Source organism: Delphinapterus leucas, chromosome 17 (assembly GCF_059928025.1).
Source record: "Delphinapterus leucas isolate spDelLeu-1000000601 "Yukka" chromosome 17, BTC_Dleu_Yukka2, whole genome shotgun sequence".
Taxonomy (NCBI): Eukaryota; Metazoa; Chordata; class Mammalia; order Artiodactyla; family Monodontidae; genus Delphinapterus; species Delphinapterus leucas.
In genome coordinates, this window is record NC_143145.1 from 16,432,286 (window position 1) to 16,447,403 (window position 15,118).

The window sequence follows — 15,118 nt, forward strand, 5'->3', positions numbered from 1 at the left end:
GGGTGTGTGTGGGCTAACGTGTAAAGCCCTCATGTCCCGCAAGTCTGAGGTCTTGTCATGGTGTCAGAACACATCTGAGGCCACCGGTGAGGCACACGGTGACCCTGCAGCATGGACTGCCCGTGCTCAGTGTGCCAGCAGGTGTGTGGCAGGCACGGTGTGTGCACAGGGCTGGGGAGGGCACCAGCCGGGAGGTCTGGATGCCTTTGGTCCTGTGGTTCTGCCAGCAAGCCGCCTTCCCCCGAGGCAAGACCACTGAGCTTCAGTTATTAAGAGAGGTGGGTCCACTTTAAGCCATGTACAGAATCTACGTGGCCTCTGACCAAGCTGAGCATCATTTCTATCATTTTTGTAACTGAAATGTCTTCTGTACCCAGACATCTTGAAATTGATTCCCCAAATCTCCTACCAGGATCAATCAGTGCACCCTCTCCAACCCTGAAAGACCAGCAGGCTGAGGTGTTGACAACCCAGGCCACCGACAGGGCCCCTTCACCCAGCTAGGGAAAACCAGGGGACTGTCAGTTCAGCACAAAGGACCCAAGGCCATTCCTTCCCTGGCTTACCTTGACCCCCACCAGTATTATCCATTAGGTCTTTTCTCAGTCTGGGAGCACAGGAATTGCACTCTGGCTTTGGAGGTAACAGAGCCAGACCTGGAGTGTCTACAGCCTGACTGCGGACACCCGTGAGTTGAAGGAGAGCTAGTGTTGGGCTCTGTGGACGGACCCACCATTCCCAGGACAGGCTCAGCAGGTCTGAGGAGGACGCAGATGGCCAGTTTCCTTCGTCTCTGGCCACTGCTTGGTCACTGGGTGACGGCTCTTCTGTGGGGTGGGGATGAGGCTCCCGGTCACAGATCCAAAGCATCAGGACATGCCTCAAACTCCCGAGACTCAGAGGCAGCCTCATGACACACAGGTCCGAGATATGTTCACACCATGGTGCCAGCCAGCACTTCTGAGGCACTGCCTGGGTGTCAGGCGCTGTGCTAAGTTCCTCACAGGTATTCAGGTTCCCCTGAAATCTGCACAGCAGCCCTGTGAGCAGGGATTCTGCCTCTGCAGGTCCAGCTAGGCTCGCTGTGTGTGGTTGCAAATGCACAAATTCTCCAGCCAGACTGAGGGCCCCTCCGGGGAAGGGGTGGTGGCTTGATTTTCTGTCCCCACCCTCGCTCCCACCCTCCCACAACACGGAGCACAGTGCCCTACACACAAGGAGCAGGGTGGCTGCAGGGCAAGGGCAAGGGAGAGGTAAGGAGCAAACTAGGCACCCAGGATGTGAAATTTAAGGAGGCGCTTTTACTCTCTCTCAGGTGCCAAGCCTGCACTTGCTGACCTTGAGAGCAAACACTGTCTTAGGTTTCACACACTGGGTGCCTCACTTGCTAACCGGTCCTGGACCCGGGTAGGGAACTGGTCAAACTGGTGTGTGTGTGTGTGAAGCCTGCTCCTCTGCTCTCTAACCCTGTGATTGACCTTCCCCGTTCAGTGCCTCAGTTTCCTCACCCGGAAAATGGACCTTATGACAATGCCAAGGGTTGGCGAAGATATGGAGGAATCAGAATCCCCATACGCTGCTGGTGGGAATGTAAAATGGAAACAGCCAGGAGAACAGTTTGGAAGTTTCTCAAAAAGTTAAACACAAAACCCAGCAATTCCACTCCTAGAAATCTACCTAAGAGATGAAAACACACGTCCACACAGAGATTGCACACGAATGTTCACAGCAGCATCATTACAATGGCTAAGACGTAGAAACAACCCAATTGCCCATCAGCAGGTCAATGGATAAACAAAACAGCCCATGACACCACTGTGGTATGATATGAATTGTGTCCTGCCCAAATTCTTTTGTTGAAGCCCTAACCCCAGAATGTGACTGTGTCTGGAGTCAAGGCCTTTAAGGAGGTGATTAAGCTAAAATGAAGCTGTTAGGGTGGACCCTAGTCCAATCCGACTGGTATCCTTACAAGAAGAGGAAACTGAACACAAAAAGAGACACCAGGGAGGCACGTACACAGAGAAAAGACCATGTGAGGACACAGTAAGAAGGTGGCCTTCTCCAAGCCAAGGAGAGAGACCTCAACAGCAATCAAACCTGCAGACATGTTGAATCTGGACTTGCAGCCTCCAGAACTGTGAGAAGATGTCTGTTCTTTAAGCCACCCAGTCTGTGGTATTTGGCTATGGCAGCCCCAGCACACTAATACATGTGGTATAGCCATACGATGGAATATTACTTAGCCATGAAACAATGAAGTACTGATGCATGCTATAACGTGGATGAACATCAAAAACATGCCAAGTGAAAGAAGCACATGAAAGACCCCATGTTATACGATTCCTTCCATAGGAAACGTCAGTAAAGGCGAATATATAAAGACAGAAAGTCTAATCCGTTGTTGCCGAGGGCTGTGGGAGAGAGGGTGGGAGATGGGGATGGAGAGTGACTGTCAATGGGCACAGGACCTCTTTCTGGGGTGATGGAAATGTTCTGAAATGAGACTGTGGTGATGAATGCATACCTCTGTAAATATACAAAAAGTTAACTGTACACTTTGAGTGGGTGGATTTGAAGGTATGTAAGTTACTTCTCAAGCTATTTTTTTAAATTGTGACTAATGCTAATATCTATGCTACAGAGATGCACAGGGCCTGGCACACAGCACTTGGGACTTCTTCTTATGCTCAAATAAGTATCTGTTGCTCAACTGAAAGTTGCCTAAAGTGTCTTATAGTTCCTTTAGTTTTATGGAGACCTTTGGGAAACTAAACTGGGCTGCCACCTGTGATTCTGTGTCCCTAAGTGACCTGCCCCGGCCCACACAGGACTCCCCAATCAGCGACTTCTAGCTGAGGCATGCCTGCCTGATGTGGCTAAAACTGATCCGGTCTGGGATTGCACAGACCTGTGCTGGAGTTCCGGCTCTGCCCTTCCCACTCTCTGCTTAGCAGGATTGCCACACAAATGACCTGGGCTATGGTGTTAAGGGTGTGTGGAGCCTAGACACAGTTGACATTCGATACCTTGGGAAAACCCCCCACGCATAAGAAGGCCCTTTGTCAGGCCCTGAATGCACACCCATCCTTGTGTCATCCTCAGTGCGGGCTGGTGACTCCGCCCTCTGTGCTCATCAGTGGGGGAGGGGCCCCAGCCCTCTCGCTGGAGCTGCAGGTGCGCAGAGGGTAGGAGAGGCTGCATGTGCCCCTGCCTTAAGAGCATCAGGTGTGGTGTAGGATTGACTGACTTGCAGAAACCTTGGACAAAGGACTTCCCCACTCTGTGCTTTTTCATCTGTTAAATTGGGATGACAGAGTCCTCATAGCTCCTAGAAGCGCTGTGAGCTAACCCACAAAAGGCACTCACTCAGCTTTGCGCCTGTGATGTCAGAAAGCAGTTGCCGCTAAGCGCCACGTGACCGTGAACTTCCTGAGAGCAGGGGCGTTGTTTTCTTCCTCTGGTAGGTGCTCAGTGAGTGTTTGCTGATTGGACAGAAAAACAGAAGGGGGGAGGGAAGGTACTGTGATGGGGCTGGCTGGTCGGGGGAGTCCGAAGGAAACAGAGGGCCTTGAGTTAGATTGTACAGAAGAGGGAAAGCCATACACTGTCATATGATCCTGTAACCTCAGGCCAATTCCCTTATTGCTCTGAGCCTCAGTTCCCCTAAGCCTGATTAGGCGATCCCTCAACTTTCTTCCTGCTAGAACACTCCTTGATCCTATTAATGCACCATTAATAATTAATTAATAATTATTATAATAATAATTAATAATAATGCTATTATTCTCATCCCCCCAATGTCCCCCTCCGGGGATGCCAGAGGACATTAGACTTTCTACCAGGAGACCCATAAATCCCATTTCTAAAAGTGCCGAAGTCAGGACATGTCCCATTTCAGTGTCGACTCCTGCCCTCTGTCTTTGGAGGGTCTACCATTAACCCACCAGTGATCCAGACCGTTTCTACTCTTCGGCTCCGTGGGCCCAGGAACCTTTGCTCTTAGAAACAATGTGAAGTCTTCCAGCTCTCCTGAGCTGTGTGGCTCTGGCAGAAATTCACTGCCTGCTCAGAATCAATTAAATTCCAGGCCGTTCTACAGGATAACGTGATCCTGGCACTCTGTTAGGGCAGGTTAGGTGAGGCCCTGTTCCTCTCCGCTCCTGCCTGGAGCCACCAGCATCCCTTCCCCTCGATTTCTTGGCCAGGGGGGCAGTCTCTTCTTCCAGCTTCTAGCTGTGAGTCCATACCTCCCCTCCTCCAGCCCCTGTCATTCTGGCCTCTCCTTACCCCCTCTGGGCCACCACCCACCCTAAACAACTTGGCCGTGACATCCAGCTCTGACCAGGCTGGGTACAAATACCTTAAAGGTGCTGTTTCCAAAAAGAGTGCAATGCAAAGCAAAATAGTTTCTAAAAGTCCTCCTGCACAGGCCAGGGAGGTTCCGTGGGGGCTCCGGGTACACACAGGGGCTAAAGGAGCCTGAGATGGCTTTTTCGTTCGAGCAGTTCGGCCCAGTCTCATATTTTAAAAACAGCGGGAAAAGTAATGCCAGATGAAAGGAGTTTTCTGTGTGCTATTTAACTAAATGGCCCTGCAGCTGGAGAGAAGCACGGGCAGACGTGTAACGATTCAAGGGCTCCCAGTTAACAATGATCCTCTTTTATTGTATAAAGACAGCGACGCAGCCATTCTCCTCCCTCCCAATGCCTGCTCTCTCTACCTGCTTCCCCCACTGGCTGGCATGGCTGTTCAGCGTCCGGAAAGGAGCACCCAGCTTCTCCTCCCACTGTCTCCAACTCTGCAGCTTTCAGCCCACTGGGATTCCTTTTCTCGCCGGAGCCAGGGAGGAGAGGGTGGAGAGGGTGCCGTGCTCCCTAGAGAATGTTCTGGTAGAGACACTGATAGAGGCTTGAGAATTGTCTTGGGGGTGGGGTTTGGGGGGCTAAGGATAACAGGCACAGATTTGGAACTGTCTTCTGTTTTGACTAAACGCACAAACACACGCACGCAAGCCTGTGTGCACTCACCCCTACACTCCTTTAGCAGAAAAGCTGTCAGACTGTCCAGAAGCTCATTCTAAAAGTGTCCCTTCTCCCGCCATTATTATTCCAGGCTGGGGTGGAGCTGGCCTCCAGAACACTTCAGAAAGACCCGGCGATGACCAAGGGCATCGGCTTTAGAATCAGACTGATGTGAGTTCGAATCTTGGCGACCTTCTCTCTGTGACCTTGAGCAAGCATCTGAGCGCTCTGAGCTTTGGCCTCCTGTCTTTAACATGGGGCTCCGCCATGGCTCTCAGTGTTCCTCAGGGTCACACTGAAGGACGCAGTGGAGAGAGAGCATTCAGCAGGGCGCCTGGCACAAGGTAGGTGCCCAGTTTTTGGAAGTTGTTGCTGCCCCGAGGATGGCGGCACTGTGTTTGTGGTGTGTCTGGGTGTGCAGGGAGATCTGTATTCATTCCATCTCATCAGCCAGAGTGGACAAGGCTGGGGTCTGTGGCAGGGCGGAGATGGCGGTCGGGGGGGACACAAATGTCAGCCCTGCTGAGGAGTGTTTTCCTTGAGGCTTTCTGCGACACTGATTTAAACCGTCACGTTGGCCCAGCCCACGCGTGCGCGCATGCGGCCTCCTCCGTGTAGATTCTGGTCCTTCCTTGGTTTTCTGCAGATGTTTTGGAGCCCAGAAGCTGCAGCTGCAGGCATCCAACCAGCCCAGAAAATCTCATTCATCTTTTTCTCTCTACCCTTCTTGACAGCAGGCTCCTTCTTTCTCCCACAGAGTCTGTTCTGGGCCCCCGACAGGGAGGATTCCCTCCCAGAGAAAGAGCTAATTCAGTTCGGCCACCCTCCGATGCCCCAGAGACACAGGAATCCACTCCCTGTCTGGAGCTTGACGGCAAATGGTTCCCAGGATTGGGCTTGTTTTCCCCTGCCTGGTGAACCCAGAGTGGCTTTAAACCCAGGAAAGTAAACCCAGCCCACGCTTCCCATTTTTCCATCCCAAGCAAGCCTGTGCACCCCTAAAATATACTCTGAACCTCTTAGAACCGAAGTGAGTGAATGCCTGGGTCACACTCCTTAAGATCGATCCCCCATGAATCAAGAGCACAAGCGTTTCATTCACTGCAGGTTTTATGTGGTAAATACTGTTGCAGTGAAACATTGTGTAATAAGATTTAATCTCTACTAAGTGTTTCTAGCACTAGGGGACCGGAGCTGGGCAGAAAGAGGAAGAAAGTGTGCAGAACTGTGGCTCTTAACACGTAAATTGTTCACCAGGGGGTAAGGAGAGGTGTCAGCAAGAAAACTGACTCTGGTCTTTTTTTTTTGACTCCATTTTAAAGTTTGGGTGGAACGTGATGGACCGTTGCCAAGACTGTTTATCTCCTTGAGGGCTTGTTACATGTGCGTATGTGTGAGACACACACACACACACACACCATTGCCAATCAACCCCTCTTAAGTGCATGACTTCAAGCATAGGAAGAGCAAACAGATTGGGGGTGGATGCTCTTAAAATCACAACCTGTTCGATGTAGGGTAGGGGCGGGGAATCCAGAGGACTTTCTTTTTTTTTCAACTACAAATGAAATTACCTTGTCAATACCAAAAACAATGCCCACTTTATTGTCTACCACAGGGGTGTGTGAGTAGCTAAGCATCCTTTCAGAACTGCGCTGTCTGGGTTTGACCATGACACAGCACATTACGGTACCTGAAGACTGCGCCAGGGTCCCACTGTGATATTCAGGAAGAGATTTCCATGTCAGTAGTTGCTCAGACTTGCCACAAAGGAGCATATATGTGTATGGAGGAGGGGGGGTAGGGAGGAGAATTGCAATGAGATGGGGACAGTTGGGGTCTCGAAATCTACGATAAGAATCCATGCATGTTAATTACCTCAAGGAAACAAGAAAGTCACATCCTAGAGGTGGTGGCAGTGATTATGCTGGCAGAGGAGATGATGGTGATAACAGGTAACGTTCACTGAGAATAATCCACGTGTTAGGCGCTGTGCTAAGCTCCTTTATAAATCTCTTCTTAAGCTTCACAACAACCCAGAAGGCAGCTGCTGGAAGAATCTCCATTTTAGAGATGAGGAAACTGAGGTTTAAAGAGGTATGTAATAGCCCCAAATCATAAAGCTACTACTTGAGCAGAGAATCAGGGGTGTTGGTCCTTGCTGGAGGAATCCAGCGTGGGGAACCTGACCGGAGGCCCTCTGAGGCCCTCTGATAGCATCCCCTCCTTTAAAAGCAAAACTGAAGGGTCACGACCAAAATTATTCTGCTGGTGAGTGGTGGAGTTGCAGGTGGGGCCTGGGGAGTCCGAGGGTCAGGAAAAAAGCAAGCGTCACGTCTGGGGAGTAAACTGGTACCCTTCCCAGTGTATCCGGTTCCGCTCACTGAGTTACTGCACAAGGAGAGCTAGTTACTTCCTGGTGACAGTCGACTGACATCAGGTTAATTTTGGATTCCTATTGGCAGGACCTAAAAGAAAATCTCCCTCACTTTCTTAGCGTGCTGTCTTCTTTTTGCCCTAAGGCAGAACTGGTCCCCTGGTCTGAAACTTTCCAGAACTCATTTTAGTTCAAATAAGAACCAAGCTGATTCATCTCCATAAGGCACAAGGCTGTCAGTCTTACCTTCCTAAAACACCTGACGCTCCCTCCTCAGAAGCCTGCCATGGCTCCCCAGTACCTACAGATTAACAGCCAACCTCCTCTACGTCCATCCCCAAGTGTGGCGGCATCTCTTTGCACAACCTTCCCTGCATCCCCCTCTCCATCTCCCCAGAATACACACAGCTCTCAGGACGCAGTTTTAACTTCATCAGGAGTAACCTCCTCTTCTCATCTGAGGCCACTAACGCCTTATCTGCCAACTCAACAACCGTTTCTCCATTCACCCCTTTTGCCTTACATGCTGAACCCCAGTTTGCTCGTGGCAGTGATGTGCCTAACTAAAAACACGGCATTGCCCCTTCCTGGTAGGGTTGGGTGGCCATGTGGCACAGTTCTGGTTGAGCTAAGGGCAGAAGTCCCTGAGAGGGGTGTCCCTTTCCAAATGTAACAGTAAAGCCACACTAGGTAAATGCTCTTTGTGCCTCACTCATCCTACTTCCCCTTTCCTGGTATGCAGATGTGAGGCCTGGAGATGCAGCAGGCCTTCCTACCACGAGATGATAGACCTGGGGCCAAAGGCCTATACTCTAAGGGTGGCAGAGTAGAAAGACAGAGCCTGGGTCCCCAGCGGTACAGCTGAGGCATTGTCCCACCCACTTTCTTGCTGTCTGACACAAATAAGCCCCCATCTGGTTAAGTCACCGGTGGGCAGGATTTCTGTTGCTAACAGGTGAGTTCAATGATACCCGACACACCGCCAGACATTGTTCCTCCTCAGTCATGGGTCAGTTCTGATGCTACCCCCTCTGAGAAATCCTCCATGGGTCCCTCAGAGCACAAGAACTGCACCCTTCATCGTACTTCCACAGTAGTTACTTTTCTCAATTCTAGCACCTAGTTAATCCTGCTTTATTTGGCCTGCTGGCTGCTCAAATTCCTAGAGGGTAAGGCGTCTTGGTCTCACTGACGTCTCCATAGTGTCTGGAGCAGTGCTTTGCATCGAGGTTAGATAGATGCTCTATCTCAGCAGCGCCTCTATAACGTGTGGAGCAGCGCATTGTCTGCAAACGTGGAGTGTGCATGTTCTGGGGTCTGGCACTCTGCTTGCTAGCTGTTTGGTCTTGGGCAAGTTAGAGAACCTCTCCGTGCCCGTTTCCTCATCTATAAAAAGGAGAGGATGACAGTACTTTACCCCGCAGGGTTGTCACGAAGACAACACAGTTTAATCCTAAGCGCTTAGAACGGTCTCTGGCATGTAAAACTGCTTAATGACTCTAGGCTTTTATTAGCGTGATGAACATTTCAGTTGCGGAGTGAACAAATAAATCAACACACAGCTGCGAAATAAATGAATTAAGAGATGAAAACTAGGAAAATTCCTGAGTTCGGACCACTGGGCCATGGTCACTCTTCCCTCTTTTCTGCCTTTACTTTTCATTCTAACTACAACTTCCCATATCTGGGGAGCTGCTATACTGGAGTGTTGTAAGGCTTGGCTTCAAACATGGAATTTGATTTTTGCCATGCGGCTTTGGGTCAGTTTGTTTCACCTCTCTGAGCTTAAGTTTCTTCCCCACTAAGCTTGGGATAATAATAGTATGTATCTCATAGGGTTACGGTGAGAATTAAATGATAAAGCATGTAAAATATACAGCATTATGCCCGGCATACTGAAACAGTGTCAGCAATTGTTATCAAACACCGTCATTATTGTGTTTGTCAAATGCATGGCATCCCACTGAATCACATGGTCCTGATGTGGATGGGATGCTTGGGGTGGGGTCGCCTTTTGGCATGTCAAGGTACACTGCATTTACATTGGGAGAATACTTTTCTTGAGTGCCAACGAACATTTGTGGCATTTTGATTTTTTTTCCTTTAAACAGGGATTAGCTAATATATCCGATTTACCCCAGAACGTTGGCCTCCAAATTTTCCCCTTAAAAGCTGTTAACTTCAAGTGGATCCTTAGTTGACACCAAACCTGGCCGCAAGGTACGCGTGCACATGAGAACAATCGCAAAGAAGAGTGTTTAAACAGCAATGATATTCCCACAGATCGCGGATCCAGTCATTGTCGGTGACGCATTTCAATCTTACTTGTAGATTTCCCGCCTTTGGCCTTAAACGATGTGTATACAGCTTGATATAACTTTCCCTTTAAACTGAAACCGTTATGTTAGCCCCATTCAAGCACTTGGCGGCTCCATTAATCTATTTTTACCATTAAACGTGCCATTTTACAAGATATTTATTCCACTTGGTTGTCATCCAAATGCTTTTTGACATCACTGCCCCGGGACTCAAGTTCTTTAACTGCCCTCATAAATAGAAAATCCCCTTTTGACGGAAATCTTGAAGAGCTCTCTGAACCTCACTCTCTTCACTTCAACAGGCATTAATTTCTGCTCTACATAAAGGAGAGTGTGTGTGTGTGTGTGTGTGTTTTAAGAGGGTAACTGTGGGAGGTCTGAGCGACCCAAGGGATGAAGGGGAGGGATGCCTGCTCCCCAAATCCTGCCCAGCTGGGCCTGCCTCAGACTTGGGGAGCTGCTAACTTGGAGGCAGAAGGCGATCATCAGGGAGCAGGTAGGACAGAATTCTAGGGCCTGAAGAGACTTGGAGATCCCTGGGGCCCAAGCTGGGCAGCGACACTTTCAAAGGGGAGGGGTCCAGGGAAAGTCATTATTTCCTCACCTTCCTCCTCCCTCACCTCCCAGACAAACAAAAGGCCATCGCGGCAATAGCTGAAGGCAGAGACCCCACTGGCTTTGAAGCCGATCCATCAGGTGGAAGCCTGAGCAAATCACAACTTGGCTTCCCCGGCAAGTTTTCTCCGCAGCCTAACACACCACCCTCCTCCTCCCGGTCGTGCGCCGCCGCCTCCCGAGCTCCGCACAGCGACGAGGCCGAGGGGACGGTGCTGTGATGCTCACTGGTTTCCAACTTTCCGCTCCTTTTCCAGCCTCCTGCAAAGCGGCTGGGAAAGGGGCAAGTTTGCAAAGGCGAAGATACCAAGTCCTGGGGACGCCACAAAGGAGCCGCAACACCAACAAAGATGAACCTCTCGTGGGGCAGACGAAAAGCCCCAGCTGCCGTTCCGGGGGGCGATCGTGGGCTTGGGCGGGCTGCGGGCGCGGGCCCGCGGGCGGCGGGCAGCCGGGCCCGGGGGTCCCCAGGGTCCCCCGCCGCCCCTCCCCACGCGGGTTTCCCGGCACCTGAGCGGGGCGTGGGGACAGCGCCGCACTCCGGCCCGGCCCCCGGCAGGTAGCTGGGGCGGCCGCCCGCCCGCGCCGCGCGCCTGCTGCCTGCAGCCACCAGGAGCGCGGAGAGGAGAGGCAGCCTCAACCCACGGCGTCATGCTTCCTGCCACCACATTACGGCGAATCGTCACCGGGAGAGGGGAGAAGAGGGGAGAGCGGGGGAGGGAGGGGAGCACACACACGCAGCCCCCCGCCTGCCAAACCCCGCGGAGCCGGGGCCACGTCCCGGTGGAGTCCCCGCGGGACCGGCCCCGTTCGCACAAAGCGCCGCAGTTTGGCCAAGAAGGGAGGGAGCCGGCCACGAAATAAATAAATAAAAACAGAGTCGGGTCTACGTAACGCCCTGTCGAAAGCGGACGCCATATTTTTTTGTGGCTTATGTCGACATAGGGAAACGTAGACATGTTTTTCCTCCTCCTCCTCCTTCTCGGTCTGCCTCCCATTGATCCAAACTTGTAATCAAAACTCTTTAAAAAAAATCTCCCCCACCTCTGGATCCTCTGATCTCCTCCTACCCGCAAAAAGAGCCTGCACCCTCCCTCCCGCCCCCCCCCTTCCAATCGCAAACCCGGCCAAGTCCCATTAACAACACATTTTCGGGAGCCGCGGCGGCGGCTGCGGCAGCGGTGGGAAAGTTGGGCTGGAGTGGCCGGTGCCCGGCGTGCGGGGCTTGGGGCCGGCGGCGCCGGGCGGGGGGTGCTCCGCGCCGGGGCGAAGTTTCTTACCTGCGCCGGGGCTGGGAACGCGGAGACCCGGGCTGGGAACGCGGAGACGCTGCACGGGCGTTCCAAAATGGAACTCTGCTGGCTCCCCCCACCTACTCCCCACTCCCCACCGGGCGCCCGGCTCGGGCTCCGTGGGAAAGAGGGGGAAAGCCAGCCTGCCAGACAGACAGACAGAAGAAGCCCCCGTTCGGAGAACAGTGGCCAAAATTTTTAGAAAGAAAGAAAAAAAAAAAAAAAAGAAGGAAAAAAAAGGGGAAAAAAATGTCTCGATCAGTGGGGAATCTACGCCAAAACCCACATGATCTGTAACGTCAGCATGCGTATTTGCATACGATACCACCACCCGAGCTGCCACCCGGGCTCGGGTTCCGCAGAAAGTTACAAAGTGAAATTCAGCCCCCTCCGGAGACGCCGGCGAAATGTCATTTTCAGGCGGGAGCCGGGGGGGAAGCTAGCCCTAAAGGCGCTGGTTACTAGCCAAGGTTGGGGGGAGGGCAGTAAATTAACTTAAAAGTCTGAGCCCAGTAACGGACTCGGTGGAATTTCTGCGAGGGGCGGAGGGGGAGGCGCGAGCGAGATCATTGAATATTAAGCAGGACCCGGCGCGGCGGCCGCGGCCGAACCCTCCCGCTGCAATACCCATTTTCTTTATGAAAAGTTCAAGGTGTCACTGATGAGCTCAACAAACTGTTGATCTTGACCACGTGGAGTGGCGGACGGAGGGACCGCGGGGCTCGGCTGCTCGCCCTGAACCGGCGGCACCCGGGATCCCGCGTTCCTGCCGCAGCCCAAGGGGCAGCGCGAGGGTGGGGCTGCCGCGCGCCCCCGGCTCTGCCTGCTTTCTCCCGCCTTCGGACTCAAAGAAATAATAATAACTTAAAAAAAATTTTTTTTAAAGCGAGACACATTTAACTCCTGGAATAGTAATGAGAGGGCTTGGGGTAGGGAGGGTAAGAAAGAGCCCCTCACTTATATAACGAGTCGAAATTAGATGACTTTTGCTGGAGAGATTCTGAGATTTCCGCTTGCGCCAGGTCTGAGGTTGGTTCAACATCCTCAAACTTTTCCCCTAAGAGCCAATAAACAAACAGACGCCCCGGGAGCTGACTTCAACTCTTGTCGGGCCAGCTTTCGCCCGGATTCTCAGACTTCGAGAAATGCACACCCCTGCGGCGCTCGCAGGGAAGTCCCTCGGAAGCGAGGCGGGTCTCTTTCGGAATTGGGACTCCGGCGTTCCTGGCGGGAGGGCATCCCTAACCGCCGCCGCCCCCCGGATTCCCCTCCGGCGCCTGAGAGCAAAGGCGAGTCAGGATCTCGCCGCTCTTCGCCTGCGGCCTCTGCAACCGTGAGCTTGCGTTTGGGGCGCGGCGTTCCTGCAACAGCGCTCAGCTGCGGAGCTCTAAGTGATCTGGGATTCAGGGGACGCTTTGGAATCTCACGGAAAGCAACCTGTCTGCGCCGCCCGCTCCTGCCCGGATGGACCAGTTTCTCCTCCGTGGGCATCTCGGCGCGTTAGCATCTCCCAGGTGTGAGCTGAGCGCGAGCGCGCACGAGCTAAGCGGGGACAAGGGGATACTGTCTGGGGTCCACTTTTGACGTCCGAGCGCGGCGAGGAGACAACGGGAGCCTGGGGCTGGGAGGCTCAGCGGAGTCCCCGCCTGCCCTGAAGATGAGCAGGGGCGGAGTGTCGGGGCTTCCCGGCCAGCCTTTGCTCCGGGGAATTAGAACGAACTCTAGCGGCGGCTTGCGACTCGGCTCTGGGCGCGAGGGCAGCAACAGGTGGCCGTGTACGGCGGAGTGGCTGGAGGCGAGGACAGGGACTGGGGTGAAAACGGCTGGCTCTGGGGCTGACTGCGAGGCCAACGCACCTGGAGACCTTTTGGCATTTTCTTAGGATGAGGAGAAGAAAGCAGCTACAAAGTTTTTCTAGGGTCTCTCCTAGGGCTCCAATTTCTCTAACAGAACCCCTTCTTTGCGTCCCCAGAAATTTCTGCAATAAAAATAAAAATAGCTCATATGCAAAACTGTCTTACTGGCTTGCACCTGTTTGTTCCGTTATTGCTGATGTAGGGTTTGTTTGTTTGTTTGTGAGTTAACGGTGCATAAAACTAGGTCCTGGCCTTGGAGGGGGTCTCTCGGTAGGTGCTCTCCTACCTGAGAGGCGAACTGCCCTGGCCGGCCCTTAAAGGATTCCGTTAAGAACTTCCTTTATGACTATGATCCAGTTAGCGCCACATCTTTCTCAAACTCATTTAATACCTACCGCCTAAAATCCTCATCTACTTGCCATCAGTATCGGAATTTAGGGATGCCGATTTTTTGTTCTTCCTCAAGGGTGTGTCTGAAGAGTGAAAGAAAAAGACCCCTCCCCCCGCAAGTCTAATATTTTTATATCGCTTACTCTTGACTCTTGCAGGTCATCCCACCGTTTCCCCACCTTCCCTTGAAAGTAACTACGGTTCTTAGTTTGTTTCCATGGAAATTACTGAAATCTTAAGGAAGCTATTCCCGTTTTGAGGCGGCACCTCCTTTTGCTGGTCAGCCACTCAGGAGGGGGTTCTATAAGCCACCTTTCCTCCGCCTCCACCTCGGTACCGCCTTCTTCTGGCTGGGCCAGCTAGTAATAGGATGGAAGGTTCAGGGTTGAGCCAAGCAGGGTAAACCCTCGGGACTGCCCACTGAGTTCTCATGTCTTCAGGGCACTTGGATCTCAAGTGGGGGGCCTTTGATGACTTCAGTATCTTTAAATTGTTCAAAGTTTAGCATGGGCTGAACCTTCACTATATAAACAAACAGAAGGGGATAAAACAAGGGTGACTTTTGCATCAAGTGCTATGATTTCAGTTTGCTTTATGTATAGGTGGAGTAGACAGACCCTTATCTTAATCTTTTTTTTTTTTTTTACTAAAGTATAGTTGACTTACAACATTGTATTAGTCTCAGGTGTACAGTACTTAATCTTTACAACAACCCTCACAGGCAACGATTCTCCAAGTGTTTTGTCTTAGGTCCCTTTAGACTCTTAAAATTATTGAGGACCCCGAGTAGCTTTTGTTTACATGAGTTACATACATCTTGATATTTACCATGTTAGAAATTGAACTGAAAAAGAAAATGGAAGCACAGGAATTTACAAACACACTTTCCGTTAGTCATGGGAGCAATGATACTATGACATGTCACGTAGCCTCTGGAAAACTACTGTATACTTGAGAAACAATAAAAAGGACAAGTAATGTTTTAGCCCTATCACCAAAGTAAATTTTACCTTGAAGAGCCCTGGAAGGGTCTTGGGGGTCTCCAGGATCCCTGGATAATATTTTGAGAAACACTGTGATTGTAAGTTATTGTTATGTGCAATTTACAGGTGAGGAAGCCAAGCTTCTTAGAAATGTAGTAAGTTGCCCAGGGCAATGCAGGGAGCAAGGATTTAAACTGGGTTCTTTAGAGGCCAGAGCCAGATTTCTTAATGATTGTACAATTCTGCCTTTTATTAACAACCCA

At 51.6% G+C, this 15,118-nt stretch overlaps 2 protein-coding genes across 15 annotated transcripts in view; one reads left to right on the top strand and one right to left on the bottom strand.

The window, feature by feature from the left end:
- ZHX2 (zinc fingers and homeoboxes 2) overlaps nt 1–12,236 on the bottom strand; it is a 174,330-nt gene extending 162,094 nt beyond the window's left edge. For all 4 annotated transcript variants that reach the window (XM_022553988.3, XM_022553985.3, XM_022553987.3 and 1 more), the window contains exon 1: nt 11,615–12,236. The gene's annotated coding sequence lies outside the window, so the exon portion shown is untranslated. The remainder of the gene's footprint in view (nt 1–11,614) is intronic.
- LOC115804043 (uncharacterized) overlaps nt 3,041–15,118 on the top strand; it is a 41,484-nt gene continuing 29,406 nt past the window's right edge. The window contains exons 1-5 of one of the 11 annotated variants that reach the window (XR_016388342.1): nt 3,072–3,463; nt 5,116–5,368; nt 7,049–7,121; nt 9,513–10,451; nt 10,592–14,516. Coding sequence is in view for 1 of the 11 variants with exons in the window: in XM_089898765.1 (XP_089754891.1) it covers nt 5,161–5,195; nt 5,303–5,368; nt 7,049–7,121; nt 10,592–10,897 (480 nt within the window). In the remaining 10 variants the exon portion in view is untranslated. Of the gene's footprint in view, nt 3,464–5,115; nt 10,452–10,591; nt 14,517–15,118 lie in introns of those variants that run through there. The other 10 variants (XM_089898765.1, XR_016388348.1, XR_016388349.1 and 7 more) reach the window with 10 other exon arrangements.